General features: G+C 38.7%; 1 protein-coding gene across 6 annotated transcripts in view; it reads right to left on the reverse strand.

Moving 5' to 3' along the window:
• Positions 1-940: 940 nt before the first annotated feature.
• ATE1 (arginyltransferase 1) overlaps positions 941-26587 on the reverse strand; it is a 68831-nt gene continuing 43184 nt past the window's right edge. For all 6 annotated transcript variants that reach the window (XM_021529297.4, XM_021529296.4, XM_021529295.4 and 3 more), the window contains 2 exons: positions 18413-18533; positions 941-4041 (listed from right to left, as the gene is read on the reverse strand). In XM_021529297.4, coding sequence (XP_021384972.3) covers positions 3863-4041; positions 18413-18533 — 300 coding nt within the window. In that variant the 3' untranslated portion in view covers positions 941-3862. The remainder of the gene's footprint in view (positions 4042-18412; positions 18534-26587) is intronic.

Genomic DNA, 26587 nt, shown 5'->3' on the forward strand with positions numbered 1-26587 from the left:
TGCACATCTGCTCCTGCCATCCATCACTTCGACTAACTTAAAAAACTCCAAATCATTTGGCAAGTGCAAAAGTAATTCAGCATTTTGCACTCAGTCTGTGTGACTGAAGGTGCAGCTCTATAAATATATTGGTGGAAAATGCAGCTAAAATTCTTCTGGAAATGCTGGTGATTCCCTGAAGAGTGATGATTTTTGTCCTGAAAATTGCCTCCACCCTTCCAGATGCAGAGAGACATCAAGGCGAGAGTGGAGAGTCAGATCAGGACAGAACTTCATCCAGGTCTGGAGGATTATCTGGGACAACCAGGATGAGAAGGGATCCAGAAACACGTGGCTGATCAGGCTGGAGCTTCAGAGTGATCACAAGGCAAAGCAATTCACAGAATCTCAAAAAGATTGATGGATGTGGACTCCACAGGAGCATTGGGACAGAAAAAGTCCCACCAACATTTCAAGCCCTGCTGGTGCTGGGCTTTGGGAAAAGTCTCCTTCAGGTATCCAGAATTAGCTGGAATTCAGCCTCATTCAGTCACAAAATGATGCAATGTTTGGTTATCTTTATGCACACAACCCAAATTTCTGTGTTGCTGGTTTGGCTCCTTAATTCAGGGACAGGTTTTTGTTCAACCAAACTGAACTCAAATACCTTGTCCTGTCTAGTTTCCATTTGTAAAAAGTCTATTTATTCTACTCAGAAAAGAAGTATCAATTATATTTCATGCAATCTCTTCATTAATCTGGCTAGCTGGAACTAAAACCTCATTCCAAAACAGGTCATGTGTTTTGGATGTGATTTTAAACTTGCAAGTTATCTCTTCTAAGGACTGCTACCCTTTGATGGATTCTTTGATTTTGCTGTTCACTGGACACTTGGTCAATCTCCAGGATAATGAAATTCCTACAAACTAATGCAGAAATCACCTATTATTTCTTATAATAATTCACAGAGACCGGTAATAACTTTATTTTCTCCACTTGCAAGTCAAACAGGCCTGCTAAAAAGCAATTACAAACTCAACATGCAGGTTCTTGAATTTACTGACACGTGTTGATGCTGGACATATGTAAGCTTCCCATTTCTTTCCAACCAAAACAAAAAATGGCATTTTTTAGCACTGGTCACAACTCTGCATTTTCTTGCCACCATTTTATGCTCATTTATCAACAGATGACAGAACAAGGCAACCTTACACTGGAGATGGACTCTCACAAACCAGTTACACACAAAAAAAACTTCTATAAAACAGTTTGTGCTGAGTTAAATACCTCTAAATTCAGTAACTGTCAATTACAATATATTAAATAATATTGTAATAGTGGTGAATTTTCAGCCCCACTGAAGTCATAGGCAAAATTTACAGAACTTCATCCTCAGCCTCTGTCTCTCTTCCAAAAACAGGGATAGAGGTATCAGTCCTCAAAAATACTGCACCAGTTTCCTTCTAAAATAACACTAAAGTGAGTCAGATCTCAGCAAACCACAGGAGATGAACTCAGTTTTGGAGTTAATCTCAGTGTTGCCTGGTTTTGCTTTTTAATATAAATCCATATTTGAGTTGAGCAGGAGCCAGGAGCCCAGTGCTGCAGCCCCAGGGGAGGTCGGAAAGGGAAAGCACCATTTCAGACTCACAGGAAATGGTCATTTACCTCCAGTGCTCACACCAAGGACAACCTCAAGCTGTGCTCACTTCTTAGGTTTATATGTCTCTCACTTTCCTTTAACTGCAGTCCTTAAAAGCTCCCCAAGAGAACCAGAGCATCAGATAAAAGTCTAATCCAAGGCATATCAGGAACAAATGCAGGAACTCTCAGTGGGGACATTAAGTCTGCTCCCTTGAAACTGAACAGCAACTTTAACTTCTCCAGGAGCTCAGTGAGGTCATCATTAAATGGCTTTGATAACCTTTTAAGATTTTGCAATTCATAGTGAAATTCCTCAGTGCCTGTTAACTGATTTTATATCACACAGAAAGGTTTTCTCATTTATTTTGGTTGCAAGCCATATGGGCATCACCACTTTTCAGCACACTGTGTAGGCAGAAAATGTTACACTATCTGACAGAGTGGCAAAAGTATTTTCTCCACAGAAAGGAATTCTTCATAACAATCTTCATGAGGATTATTTAGTGGTTCTCCCCCCTGGCAGGAGGCTGAGGTAAGGCATGGACAAACTAGAAGGAAGAGTGCAAAGAAACTTCTCAGTACCAGGCCACAGATAAACACACACCAGATATGATGCTGACGTGAATGACCATTTCTGCTGCAGACTGGGAGCAGATCAATACCGTACAGCCCAATTAATAAAACATAAAATGACTTTTTAAAGTTGCTGTTGAAGCTTACTATCAATAATATTGCAATATACACTAATTTCATATCAAACAGTAATGAAAAACAAAGTTAAACCTGCATTGCACTTGATTCCCCAAGTTCTTGTGTCTGCTCCACATAAAAATAAATGATTAATAATAGTGGCCAAGTGTTTAAAATTAAATCAATTAATCCAATAATGACAGGAGATGTAACCTCAGAGGGTAAAACTGAATTTTCTTCCTTTCTGGGGGAAAACCACCCATATATCCTTGAATAAGAATCTTTGTTCAAAGGCTAACAGGAAACTCCAAGTTGATTCAAGGTAAATACCAGCTCCTGTTAGCCAAGAAGATAAGAAGCACAAATGCATTGGTAATGTTACAATGTTGTAATACATTACTGAATTATACAACAGTGTTATTTCCCCAAATTCCTCCAACTTATATGACTTAATGGGAAGACAGACAACGTTCATATATGAGATAATAAAGTGCTTTCATAAAGGATCACAACTTCCTGTGTTTCCAACAGAAGTATTTACTAAAATGTTATTAAAGATGTTAACCCATGAGCTGCTGCACCAGAAACAAAAGAGTCAGTAAAAAAGCTGGAATATGGTATTTAAGTCTTCCTGTACAATTCTACAGAAAAAAAAGCACCTGCAACAAAACCCAGCAGTGGTACCTTATGTCTTTTTTTTTGTTAGCATAGTTCAGAAATGTGCACTGAGAGCTGCAGGATGAACCTCCCGAGCTCCATTTCACATTAGCCATGTGCGTTGAAATACCCACTCGTGTTAGACAAAGGATAAGGCTTATACCAAAAACCACTGTGCCACTTGGCTGCATATCTTTGGTATATTTATAGTGCAACTGTTCTGCTTCTTCTCTGAAGGGGAAGGTTTTCCAAAGCACTGCATCCCCTGCCACTGAGAACCTACCACAAACTCCTACACTCACTGAAACCTCTGACACTGACTGCTTTAAACAAATGAAGAATGTGCACTGAAAATAATTCCTTCCTGTTTTTTAATCGTTACTGCTAAAATAAAATTGTATCATGCTGGAAAGTAATAGCACGTTTCAGTCCTCTTGCAAGATTTTAGGAGCATACAAATGCGAGCACAAATTCCACAGCAATTTTTAACAACAGATACCAAGGTGCTATTTGAAAACATCCGTAACTTAATGATTCTTAATCTAGATTTAGCCAACCTTCATCTTTACAAAAACAAAAACAAAAAAAGACACCTGTTTTTTCATTTTGCTTAGATACTTAGAATTATTCGTAATGCATAGAAAGGCTAGAACTACTTAATTAAAATATACTGCAAGCGTGTTTTTCTAAACTTATATTGCTAAAGCCTTGCTGTACTGTAAGATTTATTGGGGTTGGCCTTTGCACACAGGGCCATGTATTGACACAAGCCTGGCTATACACCTGTGTTCCAGCCTATCTGAGTGGGCACACCAGCACACGACTATGGTACAGATCACCCAGTGGCAGTGCAATGAAATGTAGAGCCATTGAAATGCCACCTGGTGGGGTTTCAGCTCCTGAACAGCAGCATCCTCTCTGAGCAGGTCTGTCCCACCAGGCTTGCATATTGCTGGACGCTGGCCTCGTCACTGGGCCCCTTCCTCCTCTTCTTGTACACGCTGTAAGGCATCACGGTCCTCTTGTGCAGCACCCTCACCCTGCCCAGCTCCTTCAGGCGACCTTCATCCACTGCAGAGCAACCAGAGAACACAAAAACTGTTATTTCTAGTGTCCACAGCACCTTCATTTGTGCCTCTAACTCCAATATGCATAATGAGAACCGCATGAATAAGAGAAGTCATCAGCAGAGGAAAGCTGAGCTGAGCTGCAGAGCGTTCTTGGATCATGGCTGGCCACAAAACCCAGCCTGCAAAGGAACTGTGTCTGCAGAATATGGAGAGCTAAATCCTACATCACTCCTTTCTAATGGTGATGGATGGCATTTCTGGAAACACCTCTACTGCTGCATTTAAAAGTTCACATTCATTTAGTGCTCCTGGAGTCAGAAGTCAAACTCTATCTGGGAAAAACTCAAACAGAACTGACCAAGGGAGACTTGTCATTACAGAACCCCTTGCAAAAACCACCACACCAGCTGGGACAAAGGTACTACAATCAGCAAGAAGCCTCCAGGCTGCTTCTTTAGGCAAGCATCAGGCAATAAACCACCTTCCCAGGTGAAACTCTCTGGCCCTCCAGCCCCAGCCTGTTTTTCCCTCAGTTTTACTTATTTCTAGGTTTAATTCTAGGGGTAACATGTCCTTACCTGAGTCTGATCCCTGAGCTCTGTAGATCAACAGGGTGAGCAGTGCAAGCACTCTCTGGGTGAGTACAACACAATCCCTCTTCAAAGACACACACACCACAGTTAAATCTTATTTCCTTCACATACAGACCCCTTGTGCCTTAATTTATCCAGAATCATACACATAAGAGTGTCGCTGAATTAAAACTTCCTTATTTTTATGAATCCCACTGATGCTCCTACTGCTGAACAATAATGTTATATAGCTGCTGTGTGTCAGAAAAATTTGCACTACAGAGCTAGAAAACTCTTTAAATATTAAATTCAGAGAACATGTCACATATCTGAGGCCACTGCTGGATAAATTAGTAAAATTATTACAAAATAGTGGGAAAAGAAATATTGGACTTTTCTGAACTTCAGGTTCAAAAAGTCACCAAGAAAAGTCAACCCAGAATCTGAAACATGAGTTTGAGAATAGAACCATATAAATTCCAGTAATAATAGAGATGCTTACTGGAATGTTAGTATTTTGGGACATGAACTATGCAAATACTTCCTTTTGGACCTTTTTTCTGCTTTTAATTAATGCTTCTTTACGTTTTAAAGGAGGCCATGAAACTCTTTTCTGTGCAAGACATTCTGAAGAACCTGCCCCTGTTCATCCACAGAAATGGCCTGTAAACTTCTTTTCTGCTGATTGCCTGAATTTAGTATGTGAAGCTTAATGAAGGCTGCTTTACCAAGTTTGGAATGACTTCATTACTTTCATCTGTGTTTTGATTCCTGACATGAAAGCACAATGTGTTTCTTAAGACTTAACTGGGAAAACATGGTTTGAAGGAAGAAAATCTGAGTAGTGCTTGCTAAGATTGTGCTCCCCACTAATTATTGTTGGCAATTGCTTTAGATAAACACCAAGTCAAAAACACTTTATGGCTTTCTCTCCCTCTTTGAAATCCATCAGGTTTTTGATGTGTGGCCAACACCTCCCTGATATCCCAACAGGTTGCTTTTACCCCCAGCCCTTCTGCCTCTTCTGTTACATCCTCCTTGCTGAGAGTTCACCAAGGAAAAAAACCTGCAAGTTGAGCTTCTGGAGGTGACACAAGTGTAAAGTTATTTTAATTTCTTAAATTGGAAAATTTCTATTTACTGCACCTCTAGACTGACTGCCAGTCTGTGCCCTGAGATGGATTTAGGCCAAGCTGAGCCCTCACAGCTCCAAGCCAAAATCACTTTAGAGCTGCTCCCTACTCACTGTTTGATACTCACTGATTTCAAATACTCCCAAAGCCTGATACTGTGGGTGGGTTCATCTTCTGGCTTGCAGTGCTGCTGGCCCCAGATTTGATTTCTTTGAGAGATTAAAGCTCCTGTACCTTGGTTTCACTGCAGCCTTCCTGGCTTAGCTGAACTCTGTTCTTGCTGCTCAGCATTTGTGCCCTTCCTCCACTTTTGCTCCTTGCAATGAAAAATAACATTCCAAATTTCTACAATGATTACCTGTTCTTCCACTGACTCCCCTCAAAATCAAAGCTTTAATAACAAAAATAACCTTCTGTAAAAGTACTTAAATGTAAGTAACTTAAACTCCATCTGTAAAAGAAACCTTTTACTGAGATGTTAAGTAAAATAATCTCAGGTACATAGTTAAGCTTTTAGAGATGGCAAATAGGAACTTGTGTCACCATCATAACAAATCTGAAATTCAAAACTCAGCCACCTTTCAGTTGCTGCTGGTCTGGAAGCAACATCATGGGAATTCAGGAAACTATTCCCTTTAAACACAATTTAAATATAAGCAGAATAAATTTAAAATAATTTAATGGGAAATAAAAGCAGATTGGGCTCTGGCACACTTTAACAAAGAAGTTACTCTCCCAATAAGAAAAATTAAATATCTGCTCCTGCTGAGTGGCACATGGTAAAATTTGCTTTCTATTCAAGATGATGCCAATTGAATTCAAACAGGCCTTCCCTGTGTGGCTGATGCTGGGATACAGCAGCAATCACAATTCAAAATGAGACCAAATGCATTATTAAAAAGAAGTTCCTTGCTGAAAATAAGAAAAAAAATCCTTCTATTTCCAAGCTTTAGTGAAGAAACTTTATTTAATGACTTACATTTCTGGAACGACCCTGGACTGATCAAACAGTGGAACAGTCTATTAGGGCAATTTTAGTAATTTCTGTAGTTACTGAATACAGTACTGTTACCACTAAAAAGTTTTTTTTAAAGTGCTTATCTTTCTCCTCACACTTTCTCATTTTTCACTTTCTGAGCTGTTGATTTATTGTAGTCTACAGAAAAGACACTGTCATTTGACACAAAAAATATACAAGGCTTCATCCCTTAATTCAGTTTCATCTATCAGTATAGTCTGGATGGTAGATACACAAAATACAGAGCAATCAATTATGTATATTGAAAGTTCCTGTAATTTTAGCAAACTAGGCAACTCCAGCTGCCAACTGAAAATAGAAATATTATCCTGTAAGTCTCAGAGCTAAAAATACAGGTGAATTCTTGTTGAATAAATTACCTGTCACTTCTTTCTTTTCTCTCCCCATACTCCTAAAGCAGCAAATTATTTATGCTGCAGTTGTCTACTGAAATTTGAATATAGGAGAGATTTCACTTCTAATTCAACCTTGCCACTGTGACCCCATAAAGACTGCACAGAGGTGTTAAAATGTTCTGTTCCCAGCCCCATAGCTCTGTTAAATGGAATCCACAGATGGAGGATTTCCTTTCTGAAAACACAAAGCATATCGGACGCGTTGCTAAGTGCCAGCAGAAAACAAAGCCAGGAGCAGGAGTGACCCAAAGCCTCTCATGCAATGGGGTCTTGGCAGGCTCTGCTCTGAGCTCCTGACCCAGCTCACTCATCCACCTTCATCCCCAGGGCAGCCTCAGGCTGCACTCCCCCAAAAAAGGCTCCCACACTGCAGGGATGAGGAGGAACACAAGGGGCAGGAAGCCCGACCAAGTCCTGCACAGCCCAGTCCTTATTGCTTTGCACAACCCAAATCAACTTCCCCCTAAAACTACAAGCTCCCTCCCAAGCCAAAACATCATTTTCAAATGCTGATAAGCATTCCTGCCCAAATACCAGCATGAAATAAGGGGTGATTTCAGCTTTTTTATTCACAGCAACAGAAAGCCGGAAAGCAGTGTGCTTTTTTAAAGAAATCCAGAATTTCATGGTCGGGATCTTTTTCTTACAGCTCAGGGGTGGATTAGCATTTTTCTAACGTTATTTGGGAAAGCCCACATCCAAATATTTTTATTCTTCACATGCATTAAGCTTTATTATTACTCCTTAATATAAGCTGAAGTGAAAAACAGCTCCATCTGGTCAGAAAGCTGGGTAAGCACGTGCAAAGCTGGACAAGTGAGACTTGGAGAGGAGAGTGAGCTCTGCAAGAGCCTGAGAGCCAACACCACGCTGGAAAAAGGGTGATGGCTCTAAGTTTCTGTAGAAAACTATTACTAAACCAGCTTTTTGATGGTGGCTGAGTTGGGCCAAGCTGGTTTTGATGAACAGCGATGTGGAAGGGCAGCCTGAGCTGCAGCATCCTGTGCTGCTCCTCTTTAGAGCCATGGCACCTCTTCCCTCCTCCCCTTGGACAGTCTCCTCACAAAAATGACATTTTTTAATTTCTCAGGGGTATAATCCAGAGATGGAAGCAATCTGACTTTCCTTTAAAGTGCTTTTTTCCCACTTACAGGAAAACAAGTGAAGAAATAATTAAAAGTAATGTGACAAATGTATTGACTTTCCTACTTTCCAAATAGGAGAAAGGACAACTGCCAATTTCCAAAACCCACATTAGTCACAAGAAAATATTTCCTCTATTTTCTGTACAGAACGGACTCAGAATTAGCAAGAAGCCTGAGGACTGACATATCTAACTCACAAAAATAAATGTGGTACTTCTGCTAAACTCTGAAATTATTCTGTTTCTGACCGTAAGTTTAATTTTCTTTAAATGCTCCTTCAACTCCCTAGAATCATGAAAGTATCTGGTCATCATCACTTTGTAGTTCTGCATCCTTACTACACAGAGAATTTGGATTTTTCCCCCTAACCACAGCAGGATAAAACAAGGAAAGAAAGAAAGAAAAAGGCAACGAAGCAACCAAATTCAAAAAATAAAATATTTAAATCTGTGTCATTAACTGAAACCTGTGATTCACTTTAAAAGCAGAAAATGAAGGAAATTCACACTATAAATTAAATTTCCATTTTGCTTAAAAACAGAATCTCAAAAGAATTATTTTAATTCTAAGCATTAAATCTACAGAACAAAAAGTCTGAAGACTTGACAACTGCTGCATTTCCAGCCCATGGAGGTGCTGGGGTTTTGATTTTGTTTCATGTTGCTTGTGGTTTTTAATTTTCAATTTTGATGCACTTAGGATTTGCATAATTTTAAAAGATGAACAGAATGTTCCTGTTCTAACAATCAAAGAAAAAAAATTTAAAATTCAATTTACAGGAGATTAAAAGTTTCATGACACTCAAGCTTTCAAATTAGGTGTAAAATGACAAAAAGAAGCATCATCCCTAGCTGGCTACACTATGGTGATGTTAGTTTATATGAGAAACACTACAGCTTTGTTGAATTTTTTTTTTAAAGAAAAGCTACATCTGGTTTACATGACCTTGTCACAGTTAATGATCAATGATTTTAAAACAAAGAAACTGCAAAAGGAAGAAACACATTAACTTTTCAAATTTTATGACTGAAACATAGGAGATATTAATTACTGGAAATCAAAAATTATTCTACCACAGTCAGAAGCCAAATCTTTCTGACCTTTGAATTTAAGCTCATTTCTTACCCAACTGAAAGCATAATTTCTTTTGTTCACCAGCAAAGTATAGGACGTCATCCTCAAAAACAAAAGGGCCAATCAGCAATACCCATTAATAGTCATATTTATACAAAACAGTGAACTGAAATGTGCTTTTTCTCATATTGCTTCTTTCAAACTAGACTCGTACATTAAGGAATATTAAAGACCCCTATGCCTTGGGGTACAAAAATACTAACTCAAACCAAAATAAGAGTACAGTTAAAATGAAGCATAAACAACAACACACAAAAATTCAATGAAAAGAATTCTTAATTAAAACCAGAAAGCACAAGTCACAAAGGAAGTACAGTAAAATGCTCAGGATATTCTCAATCAACCAAATCTTTGCAGTTACTCTAAAAAAAACAGGAACTTTTGAAACCACTACTCAAAAAGAACATATTTGTAAAGTGGAAAAATGCACCTTTATCAAAACATTGTCGATGATCCTTAAAACAGGGGAATTACAGTTTTACAGGTATAGAGAGCCTTCAAATGGGCAAAGACGGGACGTTGCAACAAGGAGAAATCCTGAAGGCATCTTCCAACCCAAACTTTTGTTTTGTGCCTGAACTCCTCCAAGTGCTTTACGCCAAGGCGCGGCAGGTGGAACGCGCTGGCCCCGCTGCGCCCCAGGAACAAGAACTCCTTGTGCTGGGATTCCCGTTCCTCCTGCAGCAAACAGGAGCAGGGGCACTGGAAATGTTTCCTGTTTGCAGCAGCTCGGGGGCTCAGCTGTAATTCACAGCTTCTGCCTTACCTGGAAACAATTCCCTGCCAGCACTAAAACCCAACTGCGCGCGCCCGAAGGAGATGCATGTACAACAATGTGCACAGAATTCCTCTCAGGGGTTTGGAGACCCCGAGAATGCAAAGATCCTTACTTCCCAGCCCGTGCAGCCAAAGAAGTCTGAATGTAGGGTCAACTTCTCAAGGTTGTTTATTTTCTCTTATCTGTAACATTCCTTCTCTGACCTGCTGATGTCCATCTAGCAAGTTGGCCATGGCATTCTGTCTGCCTTCTAGGGTGGTGTTACTATTTTATACTCAAAACTGTCCTCCACACTTCTCAGAACCTTTGTTAGCTGAGCTTTTCTGTTCCCTGAAGTATCCAAGTTATTTAAAAGAACACAGGAATGTTCTGCGTTTTAAGTTATTCATTTCTCTTCAGTTAAAATCCAACAAGCACTTGGACACAGCACATGAAAGCAATTCTAAGTCACTGGCTAGCAGGGAATGAAAACTGCACAGATATCCTTGCAGAGACTTTAGCAAGGGATCTATCATTTCAGGAACATAATCAAAATGACTCTGTTACTGGTGGGAGAGACACATCAAACACGTTATTAAACATGTGAATTAATGGTTGAAAATAGTAATGCATCTTAAATAGGAAAGATTAGGGATAGTGACAGTGGTGGAGATGATGGGACAAGGGGGAATGGCATGAAGCTGCAGGAGGGTTGGATGTAGATGGTATATTGGGCAGGAATTGTTCCCTGTGAGGATGGGCAGGCCCTGGCACAGGTGCCCAGAGCAGCTGTGGCTGCCCCTCCATCTCTGGCAGTGCCCAAGGCCAGGTTGGACAGGGCTTGGAGCAGCTGGGACAGTGGAAGGTGTCCCTGCCATGGCAGGGATGGCACTGGATGAACTTTCAGGTCCCTTCCAACCCAGACCATTCCATGATACCATTCTTCTATGAAAAGCCAGTACAAAAGACAAAATTAGAGATAATGCTTTAAGGATTTACAGCTCCAAAACAATGGGAAGAAAACAGAGAAAAAAATCTGAAGGAGCAAAAGACTTAAATAGTATTTATTAAAATATCTGAACTGCATAGAAGTGAATGTGGCAGAAAGCAGCCAAAGGATTTTTCAAAAAGAAGGGTAAAGTCCTCGTTAAGACTGACATGCGAGGAGGAAAAAAACCAGAGACAACAGTCAAGCTGAGAATTACAAATGCAAACATTACCATGAAATAGGAAAAATTGAAGCAATTGGCAGTAGCTTATCAGCAAAATAAATCAGATTAGAGCAATCAATTTGCTGGCTAAATTAATTAAAACACGGAATCAATTACATCCCACGTGAGGAGCTGGGATGATGTCACCAGAGCAGGGAGTGAAGGAGGATCATTCCAGAAGGTCTGACCCTGGCACAGGTTTCCCTGGTGGATGTTGGAGTGTGGCTCAGCACATGCCTGTGGTGTCCCTTCCAGGGCTGCTCTGTGCCTGGGCCTAATTACAGCTGTTAAACTTTTATCACATTTGGGAACCAGGCCCACATGCTCATTGTCCTCAGCACGAAATAAATCTGCACGATCGTTCTACTTGTCCCACATTATTGAACTTTTAATTCTACTCTTGTGCTTCTAACACCTTCTGCGTGTTAGAATGATTCCTACAGCATTTGGCAGTCCCTGCCCTTCCCCACATTCCCCTGAATCTTCAACAAAAAAAAAAAATTAAAGCAGAACTATTCTGTTGGAAAATCAAATATCATAATGTTCAAAAGGTGCAAGAGTATCTTGAGCACAAACCCATCTAACAATCATCTCTTCAATGCAAAGGGAAGTATGCCAAGATATCTTCATTTTTCAAGGGAAAAAACAAAAAAGTAATTTAAAAATACATCCATTTGTTTCACAGTCTCTATGATGGTTATCTTGGATTAACACATTTTTGAGAATTTTGCAGTCCATGCCAAAGATTTCGTGAGCCACACCAGAAGTCAGACAATTGTGCTGCTCAAGGGGCAATGGTTTAGTCTGCTACATATATGTTAAAAGCAGATATATTTAGAATATCAATCAATCCAAACTTTCAAATCACAAATATTTATTAACATTTGCATTTTTCTAACCCACACACCAATTTATGCCATGGCAGTTACTTAGGACCCACAAATTAAGAGAATAACATTTCCTTTGTATTACAGAAGCACTGCATATGAGGTTAAACCCCATGCCAGTCATTTAAATTTAATCCAAACATGGTAAAAACTGAGGGGGAAAATGTGCCTGGCTACACCTTTCTGGCATTATCTTCATTGTTTAAACATCTTGTACACTCAAGGATTACACTGGATTTAGAAAGAAGCATTCTGATGGCTCTAAGTGTTCATGAACTTAATTAGAAACAGAAACATGTAAGATGTGTTTTTTCTAGAGAAGTTGATACAAAGAACAGGGATGTCTGTCTTTTTTTTGGTTACAGAATTCAAATTTATTACCTGTAGCTGTGATAATAGTGGAAAGTTACTTCTTTAGAAGACTTTAGAGCATGATCTATCAGAGTTTATTTAAACTGTTTCCCAACTCTCTGAAGTACACAACTCTATCTTTAAAAAAAATAAATTATAAGCAGCAGTTGTTGTAGAGCAAAGCAGCAATTTCTCCCAAATCAGATGATTGCAGAGTTCTGAACAATTGGTTTAATGTTTTCCATCTGTGACCACATTTTCATCATCTAGAGAAGTTCAGTGCCTTTATCCTTGTAAACATTAATCTGCATCACACCACCCTTACAAACATTTAACATCTCCTCGTCTTTGCATTAATCCCTCTGCCTACATCCATCCTACAGAGATGCAGCCCTCTGCCAGGGACCTGAACTCTGAGACGTGACCAACTGGCAACCACAGCTCACTTTCAGGACACAAATATGTGCTCGTGGCTTTTCTATATAAAGGAGGAAGGGAACAAGACCAGTATCACACTAATATACTAAATTTTAAAAATATATTATAAAATTAAAGTGTCTCTGTACTGGATGGGAAAAAAAAGTCAACAAAATACTTGTGTTCAAATACACAATAAATACAAAGCCTGTTTGAAATACTCTTTGGTAACAAAGTGCACTAAAAACTGTACATTAAACGTTTTAAAAACACAACACTAGAAATTATAGTTATTGAAACAGTTGTGACAAACTATTTGTCTAGTGGAAGCATTATGCACAAAAACATATCTTTAAAACAAACAGTTTTGTATAACTGCACATGCCTGTAGATTTCTGGTTTTATTTAAGTTTTATTTACTAGAACTAATAACACTCAGTTGCTTGCAAGAAGCATTACGATACCTAATGCAATCACTACTAAGAGGATCCAGAAGTTGTTAAATACTGGGATTTTTATTTGCATTTTACTACTCTAACTTACTATGAGCAGCAGAATAGATAAATTTGTATATAAACATGTATTTCTAAACAAACAGGTTTTTTCAGCTAAAAGCTTTAAAAATCTGGTTAAAACCTGTAATAAATGTTGTAAGATTAATACAGAGAAAGACTGGAAATCTGAAGTAATTTTCTTTAGTTCAGTAACACAAAAATGAGTGATCTGCTATGAACCCAGGAGGCATTGCATGGAATGGGTCTTTTATAGAGTGGTTCTTGTGAGTGTGAAGTGAGGATTTTCTGACCTCTCCATAGCTTCGTGTGGTGTTCCAGGATTTTCTCCTGAGAAGGGGAGCTCAGGCACTGATTTTAGTGTTGGCTTGGGTTTAAGTTTTGCTTTATTCTGATGGTTAAGGCTTGCATGTGAACACAAGGTGATTTTAAAGGCTTTTTGGAGGTCAACATCTGTCCTTTGTGCAGCCACAGCCCGAGCACTGGAAAGCACAGAACAGACAAATGCTCTCCTCTGGATTCCACTGCCTATCTTCACTTTGGCTCACACCAGCTGGACACAGCCTAAAGCCTGAGTTCTGCTAAGGATCTCCACTCTGCTGGAGGAAGAAAGGTCGTCAGTGCTTTGCAGATGCAAAGTCTGGTCTGCAGCATGGAGAGGAAGGAGGTTGCTGAATAATTTGGCTTTGTAATCTCTTTAGATGGTGTATCCAAATAACAGCCTCTCTTTACACACCTCCACAAATATCTATTGAGATGCTCAAGTTTGAATCCTACCAACACTTATTCTTTGCTTTTGCCAATCCCTTCTTCTCACAGTTCTACCTGTATGAACTACTGCAAAATTCTTTCCATCTTCTCTCCATGTCTCTGGCAGCTCTCACACCCTGATCACATCAGAGATCCTCACTTCTAAAGCTTCCCTCACTCTGCTTCACTCCATTTTCATTCCTAGCACCTGCAGGCAGCAATCTGCCTGCAGCTCCACCTCTGACTATAGCATCTTATCCCAGACAAATTTATGCCTTAAAGGAAACTGCTATGTGTCTCTCCATATTCTTAATTTCTTCTACAACTCTCACACTGCAAAAGATTTCTCCCTAAATTCTGAAAGACAACTAAGAAACTTCCCTCTCTTTGAAACTTCTCTTCACTGTGATGTTTGCAAAAAGGTCAGTTTAGTCTAATACTATTTAGTCTATTAATAGACTACAATTTAGTCTACTACTAGAATTGACCAGAAAATCAGAAGTGCCTTTCTCTCCCTTTATCCCTTTTGCATCCATCATGGTTTGTGTTAACCATACTCTCTGGAGCAAAGAATGCCTTGTCTCCAAGAACACAGAAAGGCAGAGGAGCCTGTGTTATGCCTTTGTTATGTGCAATTTTTTTTTAATGTGCTGAAGAAAATACTTTCATTTTAATTAATGTATTCCATTTGGTGCCATTTTGATTTCACTCTATTATTAGATCTGCAGGAAGTTGAACAGATGTGTATTAGCTTAGCCAATTTATCAACTTCAGCAAATGAAATGGTTAAGGCAGAAAAAGCACTGAAGTCCTTTTGAAGTGCAGCTCTCAAAGCTCTGCTCACACAGCTTTTGCAGACACGGGGAGGTGGGAAGCAGCTTCCACCACAGGGATTGCTGTGGGCCATGCCTAAAAACTTGGATAAAGTTTTTTCACCTGGGGAACAGCCCCATGTTCACCCTGGTTCCACCAAGTACACCCCACATTACGTGACACAGTCATGTAACTGTGAAGGCTTTGAAGCCACCACTCTCAGACTGGGATTGTATCTGCCTCATCTGAAGTTGCTTTTCAAACATCTTGACAATCCAGCACTGATGGGAAGAAAGATCTGAAATTTCCCACTAATTTAATTACCATCCCAAAAGTAGATCTTTTACTCCATGAAGATATTTTTCACAGGCATCTCCCAGGAGCAGGAAAATTAAAATCTCAACTGATATTAGGAAGAGAGAATACATGACACAGATTAGTCTAGAAAATGGAAAGTGGAAGGACAAAAATATTGCCAGGATACCAAATAAATTATTTATAGTCCTTGCCACAGCGCTCTTATTTCATGGGTAAAGCTGATAGGAAGACACCAATGAAGTAAAACCCTGAGGAGCAGTTTTGGGAGGAAGTCAATGGGTGTGGCAGGCACACCATGCCCAGGAATAATTCAGCAAATGTTATCATGTGACTGACTTCTGCTCATCAGTTTGATGTGTTACCAAAGTCACTGGCTGCAGAGCAACCTTTTAATTAACTTTCTCCTTTAGCATATCTCCATCTGCACTTACAGCTAACTGCTGTTAAATGAAGTTCAGCACCATCTCAATTTCCAGACTGCATCAGTACCCAAACCCTCCATTAGTGCACCACCTCACAAACTACTCACTTAGTTCTACATAAATGCCTGGCTACTGGTTATTAATATCGGAATCTTCATACATCTCTCTCATTTATAAAATGATGTCAGGTCTGCTAAATTTTTCAAACTGAACAGAACAAAAATGAAAACCTGTTCCAAGGCATAAGTTCTATAAATCAGTACTTTCTTAGGCTTTAAAATAAAAAGCCACTTTTTATGAGTACCTTTTTATTTTTATTCCAGAAAAGTAAAAGTAAATCTTATTTAGGAAGAAGCTCTGCAATGTAATGTGTATGGATACTCAAAAATCCTTTTCATATTACAGAGGTTTGAAAGAGCAAAGCACATAACACACTCTCCTGAACCAGAAATTGGTAAATTTATTATGTAAATTTTTTTTTTTTTTTTAAAGGAGGGAAAGCACATTCAAAAATTCAGAAAATGCTGGACACATGAATTATGTCTCATAGTAATTATGAACAAATTATTATGAGAAAATATTTCCCAATTTTCTGCCATTACAGACAGCAACAGAAGATGACCACTGCCAGTGACTGCTTCCCTGCCCCAGTCACACCATTTCTCCCAGTTGTTTACTGGATCTGGTTATTGCCATTGGTTTCAGTGCTGGAAGTCCCACTCCTGACAAATCCTGCCCCACTTAACAAACACAATTACAGACAGTGCCACAGAAAGCTGATTCGAGAGGAATAAAGCACACGACCATTTGTATTGCTCTTTTGAAAATTCACTAACTTCATTAAACTCGTGTTAGTGACTGCTGGAGAGAGTAAAGAATGAGGAAGGGAGCTGATTTCACTGGTGAGGAATGGCTTCCTCTGAGCAGCAACCCAAAGCCCCAAAGCCTGTGAGCTCCCAGCAGGCCCAGAGCATCTCAACGTGCAGCTATGTTTTAATTTCCTTAAACCACAGGACACAAGTCCCAGCTCCAGCCGTGGCTGGAGTGAGATATTCTGTGCTGATAATGATGCAAAGCTTTGTTTCCCTGTGGTTTCAGAACGCCTGCTATGCCACAGGGATTTCACACCATCCACAAGATGCTGCCCCTCTGCTTGCACAGGGTTATTCACACCTTCACAGGCACCAGTTTAGCACTCTCTCCTTTCTGAACACCAAAAGTGTCCCAAACACCACTGGCCTCCAAAATCATTCCCTTCTTCCTCCTAATTTTATATGTATTTTTTTCCAATTTCCCCTCACCAATCAATGATGGACTTATTTGAAACTTGCTATTGCAGTTCTTATAATTATTATTATTAGTGTTTCCACTATGCAACCAAGTAACACGCAGAGGGTGAGGAAAAGCAAGGAATTCAACAGCATTTCCAGAACTTCACAGTCCTGCTAAAGCAGTCTTCAAATTCCTTTAATCTATCTACATCCTGCCTAGGTAATTTTGAACTGCCTAGGTAATTCTACTAAACTACAGTAAAAAGTAAAAGGATCAAACAGTAAAAAAGAGTAAAAAGAAAAGAATGTAAAAACAAAGAAGTAGCTGCTGAAGACTGCTGAGACTTGGATAAATCTGTGTTTTGGTGTCTAGAAACAGATCACAGTGTTACATGCTCTTGACCTGAATAATGCCACACATCTCTGAATAATATCACAGCCACACTTAGTCGTTACAGGAGAAAGAAAATTTCAAAAAGAGAACATTCAACAAGTTGCAATTAATAACAAAATGTATTCCCTTTCCCACAAACACCACACCAAGCATGGTCTAACACAGCTCCCTTGGGGCCTGCCATTGACCCAGAGAGTCAGCAACAAAACATTATAAAAATTAGTGTATTTTCTTCCATTTGATTGCCTTGTTTTCCAGGAGCATCATTGTGTTGTGCTCTAGTCAGTAAAATTTCCAACCAGTCAGTGCTGGTAAATCACTAAGTATCTATTTTACATAATGTTTAAAGTGCTTAAGATGTTTAAGGTGTTTCTGTTTATTGTTCTTCACATCTACATCAATTAAACTGAATGTTTAATTGATTGTTAAACTAAATCTGCCACTCTGTTTCTTAACAAAAGCACCTGATGCATTTAAGCTTCTCCAGTCTTTCTACTTTGCTGTATTGATTCCAATTTAATTCTTTAATGCATTCATCCAACAGGAATGTAAGTGAGGAAACAATTATTTTATTGGTTTTGTTCATGCCTAGAATAGCAAATATAGTTTGAAAATAATCTGAAAGGGCAGCAATGTGTGTTAATTTTGAACTACTTTTAGTCTACAGGACAGAATATACTTAAAATGTGCATTGCTTAAAAGAAAAAATTCTCCATTTACTGCAGGAGTTGTGAATTGTACACTTTTCCTCCTTTCCAGGTAAGATTTCCATGCTGCTTCAACAGCAGATGATTGTGATATACCAGAAACAGGCAGACAAATGACAGATATTTCATTCTCTGTGGCCTCACCTGCTTTTGCATCCTGGTTGAAGCGGGAGTACTTGGAGCGCTCGAGCAGGGGCAGGCACTGCTCTATGGGTGTCCACACGTAGGTCTCTGGGCACAGCAGGTCAGAGGGCCTGTACTGACCCTGGCAAGGGGGAAAAATGGAACAAAAGAAACCAAAAAATGAGCAGTCATATCAGTTGCACGAGAACTTTGGCTACAACTCGATTTTCCGAAAGGCAGGGAACAGTTTTTAATCTAATCTACACTAAATGAGTGTTCAGTGAAAATCACAGGCTTTAGGCATTTCAGCACCATCTCAGGAGCACAAACTCAACCTTGGCATGTGAGGAAAATGTAAAATTACCATAACACACTTCCATGATATCCAAGATGAACTAGGAAAGTTTTGGCTTTGCTTACTGGAACTCTGTATTTAAGTTATCCTCTGGAGTTCTGCTGAGCTGGGGCCAGCACTAAAAAACTCAGCACCTCCAAAAGCAGCTCATCTCAAGTGTTGGTAATTCTAGCAAATAATGGAGACCAAAAAGAAAAAAAAATCTAATAGAAAAACCCCACTGAACAGTAAGCAGGACGCTGTTTTTTATTACATTAGTGATGGAGCATTTATTTCATTGCTACTTAAACACTTTAATTCATGGAGCTTTTCCTGGATTAGTTTACAGGTAATGATTAGTGAAATTCTACTATTTTTTGGTTGATTTATTAAGAAGATATTCTTTACAGACATTCCCAGAAACTAAACAGCCTTAATTATTTTCCCTCCAGCTCCACAGAAAATCACCACCTCAGCAATAATAACCTCCCCTAATCAGATCTTCATTTGATTTAAAATAAGATTATTCAGCAGCCTACAACTTAAGTCAAACTTCTATCTTTGAGGCATTACTTATGCAATCCATACACTCCCAACATTCAGAGCCATATGGTGGCAACAGCAAATTAATATTTCACTTGCAAATTCATCACACACCTCACACCTGTTGAAAAACAGCCATACAGTAGAGAGAATTAAAAAGCTTAAGTATACAAATTAAAAATTAAAAGACTGGGCATTATCAGAAGTCACACTGCAGTTGATGCCTGTAGGAGTTCTTCACATTGATTACATTAGATAGATAATTAAGACTGTTGTCTTGAGAGGAAATTGGTTTAACAGAAAGTCTTTTATGAAGCTGAGCAAGGTTTGGGAAGGGACAACACAAAGTTGCTGTGGCTGCAGCCTGGAGGTGACATTCCTTTAGGGACACCCTTAAGCAGTAACACCCAGTTTTGGAGAATCAGAACCACCAGAAATTCCCAGTTCTTTTTATACTCTTACTGTTCAACTCTTGGTGACATTTAAAGAAAAATTCACTTTTAAAAAATATTTCCCACCAACAGTAAACTGTTGAGTAGGAAATAAAAGAATTATCTGTGATAAAAAGTCATCAGTGCCTGTGCAAAAAAGATAAACATAACCAAGCTTCATGCTGAGCCTTGTACAATACCTGAGGTAGATTTCTGAAAAGGATTGTATAACTGATTGTCTCATTTGCAAAACATCCAGGATTGATTTGTAACTACTACTGTTGTTTTTTTTTTTTTTAATTAAAGGCAAATTTTTATATTAAAACAATACTCCTCCAATTCCATTCAGAAACTTAAACCTCAAGGCCCTAGAAAATCCTCTAAAGCCAGAGAATGGAAGTGACATTTTTAAATAAACCACTTTGAAATGTTATGCTCTTTAAACAGAAATAGTTGAAAGCTATGTGAAGGTAGCGCTTAAAGAACTTTTAATCATCATTACCCAGACGAAACAGTTTAAGGAGTTGGGGAAAAAATATGCCTTTTCAGTCATATTTTTAAAAAATTAGAACATAATTACTTGTTGATTTAAAGGCATTTTCTCAACTGGCCAAGAAGGCAGAAATAGCCAAGGAACTGTCTGTCAGAGCTCTTGCTTGAACACAGAAAATACAAGTGGTAAATTAATCTCTCTTAGTAGCATGAATTTAACTCATGGCTCTAAGAAAAGACAGCCCAGGCACTCAGATTCCCTAGAAGATCCTGCTCCCAATCTTGAAATTTATCACATTTGTGAATCCCACACATGAAAATCACTATGCAGCCCTATTCTAAATTTCCCACTTACTACTGTAACATTACAGTCTATCATAAAATGGCATGTATACAATTAACTGCATTGCAGCATTACTGGTTTGGTTATAATTTAAAAAAAAATAAAAAACCTTCTTTAGCACTGAGCAGCACACTAACGGGTAAAATTGATTATCCAACCCATCACTGTAGATTCAATATCTATTTTGGGCATCAGAACACCATAATTTAGAGAGGAAAGGGAAAAAATAGTTCTGAGGTGGCTTCCTTTAGATGTTTTCTTACCCCAAAATTTAGGAGCTTGTCAATAAACCTCCCTGGAGGCACAGGAGGCTGTGGGGATGACACATCACTGACCCAGGGCACTCAGTGGAATCAGAGGCAAAAATGAAAGAAGCCCTTGATTCTCTTTGATATCCTCCCTCCCCAGAAGTGTTTCCAAACACAGCAGAAGGAAGAGAGTTCTCCTGTAAAGATGTTTTATTTACTCTGCTGCTCAAACCCACATCCCATCCCACAGAGGAAGGGGGAAGGCAGGAGGTGCCCAGGTGAGTTCCCAGTGAACAGCGTTTGCTCTGTGTCCACATTGAGAGGATTAAAAAGGGAACCCACAGGACTTCATTAAACCAAATTATATTATTTTAAGGGCTTTTGCCTCCCCCCACCCTTTCCATAAGCACTTCCTCTCAATTTATTTACTTTCTTCATAATACTTAAAACCTCATATTTACTTATATTTAAAACTGATATATTTATGTATTTGAAAATAAACCACTTCAAACAAATCTACCTCCCACCTTTTTCCTCTCTCCCTTTATTCCTGGACTGCAAAAACATGTAAACCTGAGAACCCACACAGATTCTGCCTCATGTACATGAGCATCTGTACTTCAAGAAAAATGTTCCAATTTCATGACTCATTCTAAAATGATTACATCATCTAAATAAATTGCCTCTCAGCATACTATTTATATTGCTTCTTATTCTTAATATTGATTTGCAGCATACACCCAAAGCAGAAAGGGAATCTCCTAAAAGGAAGTGCTGCAAAGGGATTTATCACAGTAGAACATAATCAGATTTTCAAAACTGGTTTTGAAAATAATTTCTCTTTGACTTCAGATTAAATCAGCATTCTTTTCAGAAGTGATTCTGTCTATGGCAAGAGTTCACAACTGAAAACATTCTGCTTTCTTTTATCTCATTATATACAAACGCTTGCACAGGAACTGTTTAAGTTGTCCAGACCATCTTGGGAATATTTAACTACAAGACTTACAACAAAAACTATCATTTTACAGGTTTCAGCTTCTCAAACCCAATACCACCTGCAGATGAAATGAACTCTGTCAATACAAAACAACTGCACGTATTTCTCTCTCTGCATCTACATTTTGCCAAGAAATATCCAAAACATACAATTTGCTTTTTTGAAATGTTTTTGAAATTTAAAAACCCCTGGTCTAGTGGAAAGTGATGGGACTGGATGATCTCCAAGGTCCTTTCCAATCCAAACCATTCTGTGCTATCTCCATCAGACTGAAGGAATTCAATTCTTTACAGCACTCTGAGGTGAGGTATTCCATACCTTTACCCATCCAGGTTAACCTGTCCTTTTCCCAGTTTTGCTTTTTCTTCTTTGAAACAGGGGAAAGAGCCACAGGGGGAAACCATTTAAATTGCATTGTTCAAGGAGCATAACAACCCAATGTGTAACAAAGGTACAAATTAAATTAAAGGTACAAATTAAAGATTAGATAAACATACAAAAAGATAACTATCTGACTAATCTATCAAATGGCTTGACTAAAAAGCAATACTGAAAATTAGTATGGCTAAAAAATTCCTGAGCACATGGTTCTTTCTACCAAGTTAACTCATTGCAACATAAATGTGACTGGTTTTTAATAAAAAATACCTGCAAGATGTTTTATTGCAACTTATATTTGTGGCATTTTTTCCCCTATATAATACAAAAGAGAGAACCTTCAAGGTGCTTTCCCTTATGCAATTAGACATGCTGCATTTTAATTGTAAGCTTCTGGAAATAAATTTTACAGAGAGACTGCCAAGCCTAAATTAATACTTCACACCATGATGTTTTTTCTTTTACAGTTTTCAAATTACAATCAGCCAGAACTTCTCTGAACTTTTGTTCCATAGGAAGGGCAAAGGTTTTAATGGGACTTTAGTCTGGAGATTACTTTTTAAATATTTTGCAAAATCTGAGGGATTTGGTAGGCACTTGAGATGAAAAACACCAGCAAAGTTTGTTTTTGTAGTCTAAGTAAAACTTAAACTACCAAGAAAGACAATAGTCTCAAAAATTAAGGTTAAGCACCAGTAGCACTGAAAAAACAAAATAGGAAGGTTAAACTCACATTTAATTCTTTTATCAGGTACAGTTTACATCTGTATTCCATCTTTCCACAATAAAACCATTGATCTTTTATTAAAAGTGAATTAAGACTGCCTTCATCTCCATTTCCAGCCTGAGAAGAAATGCTCTGGCTACACAAACAAAGCAACCCCAAATTACCAACAGAGACCCCTTAGAGCTGGGCAGCGCTGCCCACCACGGCTTTATGGAATTCAGCCTTTCCCCTGAGAAACAACCCCTGGAGCCCCCAGCAGAGTGCTGCACAGACCCCTGCTCCCTGATTTCATTGCACAAACAGAAATTGAGTTTATGGATCCACAGGAGAGCCCTTGGCTGGTAACTCGACCTGCTGTGATCCCCGTGCCAGCCCGGACAAAGCTGCACATCCCAAGCCCTCTGTGCTTCCATCCTCTCTCTCACATGGCACCCAGCTGTGCAAGGCCTGAAAGACTCAGAAAAACAACAAAATCCCTCCCCTTGCCCCAAAATTTCCTCCACAAATTCACTCCCGTAGTCACTGTTTCAACATCTTTTTAAACAAACAAAAACCTTGTTAAGCAATGGGCACAGAATGAGGCAAGCAGCTCTGTTTATCCAGGAGAGACTTCACCTTTATTGTCAGAAAGTATTGAGCTTACAAGAAAATCTACATCAAAGAGGAGTTACACCACTGGGTAACTCAATTAACAAGTTGGATCTCACCAGGCTGCCTGAAACTGCAGTGCCAGCATCAAACAAGCTGAGTTTGTCCAAGCTGCAAACTTTCAAATAATTATGGACTCCACATTTTTTAGGATCCCAGAGCTGCATTCTTGAGAGCTTAGCCACCTTTCTGTTTCGTTGTAATCCTTAAAAGATGTTCCAAATAATAGCCAGAATTTATTTTGCAGCTCACAGAACTGGAGCACGTGAAGTGCCCATCCTTGCTCTTCAGAAAGATGTGTTCATTCTCATTTAGTTACATCGTCACAAAATCTGTGTGATGGGAATTTCACAGGCAGCCAAGGTGCTTCCCAAGGCACCTCAAACATGGAAACTCAGAGCAAATACTCAACTTCTCACATATTCTTTGGGATATGAAATTCCAAAGTAAACCTCCAAATTCCTGTAAGTGAAATACAAATATAATTTGATGTTGTATTTCCAACAGAAATATGGAATCATAGAATGGTTTGGGCTGGAAAGGACCTTTAAGGTCATCTACTTCCAACATTTATCTAGATCAATTAATTACATCACTATTGTTTTTAATTGTCTTTCATAATTGTTCCTCAATGATGCTTAAACTGACTGTCCAAAGCAAATTTGTAAATAGTTTGCCAACTTGCAGCTCTTTTTTGTTTGTTTCCTAAGTCCACATAATATGTTAAGAGAAATAATAGATGATAAACCCAAAGTGAAAATATTTCTGACATTTGTCTCTACATGTCAAACAAAATAATTTCCTATAATTATTGACTATATATTCATACTTGGCTGTACTTCAATAAATATAAAAACCCCCAGTATTTCAGAAGGTTTTCATAGTATCCTTCAGGTAAATAGGATATTTCAGGTAAGTGTAAAACAGATTAAGATAATGAGTAAAAGTCAAAAAGGAAGACAGCCAAGTTTCACATTCTGTATCCTACAATTATCATGCAATTATTTGGCCATTAACTGCCTACATGCTCTTAACCCACCACAAAAGCGGAATTAAATTAACTTTATCTTAAATTTCACTGAGATTGAAGGTAAATCTCAGCACTTTATTTGCCTAAGGTGCTCTGCAAAGAAGTACTTTTAAAGAAATGCTCCTTCTTCCCCTCAAAACACCTTCAGAAACTCTTATTGTTTCTTTGTTTTCCCAACATGTGCTACTGCTAAATTGCTTGGATTTGCTATCTTCACAGCTTAGTGTACACTCCAAATAGCTGCTTTTCCCTCTTTCCTAGAAATTACCTGAAATATTGAACACTTTCAAGCTTGTTTTTGATACTGAGAAACAGCCAACGGGTGTCTGAAAAGGCTCATGGGCTGCAAGAGAAAAAACTGATTTCCACTGAGGCAAAAAAGGGAACATTTGGGACAGGTTTTGATTTTTCTTTTCCTTTATCCTTTAGTCTCCAAGTCTGTGCAGCTCTTCTTCCTCCTTTTTTATGCCAATATTATCTTTTCCTCCACTCACTGAGTGGAACAGGGCAAGGGAGGCTCTGGGTGATTACGCTGAGCTCCAAGCTATGACCTGCAGCACATTAATATTCCAACACTCCATCCACAGCATCCAAGAAGCCAACAAAGTGCTGCTTGAGATAAAGCACATCCATGCCCACACTCCAGCAGTTCTCCTCTCTAACACCACTGTATTAATCAACGAGATAATTCTGGTTTCAAGTTGTGAAGTGAGAATAATTAGCATGGTCTTAGCCTTAGAGATGGCTGCTGCATCATCTCTTCCTTATCAGCTTGGGATGCCTCTGGCCAGAGCTGGAGATAAAACACAGCTCTGGGCATCCTCTCACAGCCACTTTCCAGCCCTGCTCTCTCCTCCAAGACTTCTTGCTAAGAGTTTGTCCTTTCTCATTTATAAAAAGCAGTAAAGTGAGGGGTTTGCCTTTGCTCTAAGCAACTAAAGCCACCCTCTTAAAAGTCACAGCATCGAAGCCACTGTGTCTGGAATAAATGCAGTGATAAGGCTTGCACAAAAGAGGAAAAAAATTCAGGAATTACATCATAAAAAATTGATTACTAGATAGACACATGCATGTTTAGATGAATATTTATGAAAATTTAATTTAAATATTGTCAATCTTTTATATTCCTGTTCTTTGCACTTAGGGATTTTTCTTAGGGATGCTCTCTCTCAAACCAGTGGGTGTCCAGGTACAGTAACGTTTCCTAACTCAGACACAGGACATCAAATATCTGTGCCTACTCCCACTCCATTCCTCTTACTCTCAGTAAGAAAGATGGATAGATATATTCACACAAATTCTACATTTGTGATTCTTAAGATTTCAGCAACAGTCACAATTCAGGCTGAATTTGCCCTGGAGATGGTGTTTCACACTGCAGAGCCAACAGTACAAACACCACAAAATGGTTCCTTCAAGACCAATAAAGTGCATTATTTACCCTGACACTGCTGTTGCACCCTGGTTCCAGATCTTTGATGATAGCAACAGCAAATTTGTGGTTTCTGGGCTGCCCTAGGATTACTGTTCATCCAAAGCTGAAATAATAATATCCAAATCACAAATAAGTTTGAAGACAAGTCTTGAAAATAAGAAACAAAGATAAATATTACAAGTATGGAGCTTACATAAAGTTAGGGCCAATTTTAAGCATATTTCGTAAATAATTTTACATCACCAAACTACAATGTGTCTATTTTGCCTTCTATACATTTCCCAAGGTTCCTTTCTCTTTTTTACTTGTTTGTATCTCCTAATCTGTACTGTACACAATGGCATTTTATTAAAACAGACTACTGAAAGTACTTTTAGCTTTCCATGTTGCTACAGAAACTTTGTGTTTGATATACACAAAAAAAGAGAGGCTGATATGAGATAGTACTTACAGGAAAACTCTACTGGATGGAATTCCAGAGACTGCCACCAGAATATTAAGAACATTAGAATATTAAGAATCTGAAAAGTTTCCATTGCTTTAAATATTGCCATTTTATCTCTCTCATGCACTAATATTTAGTACCA

This window comes from Lonchura striata, chromosome 6 (genome assembly GCF_050655825.1).
Source record: "Lonchura striata isolate lonStrDom1 chromosome 6, ASM5065582v1, whole genome shotgun sequence".
Classification (NCBI taxonomy): Eukaryota; Metazoa; Chordata; class Aves; order Passeriformes; family Estrildidae; genus Lonchura; species Lonchura striata.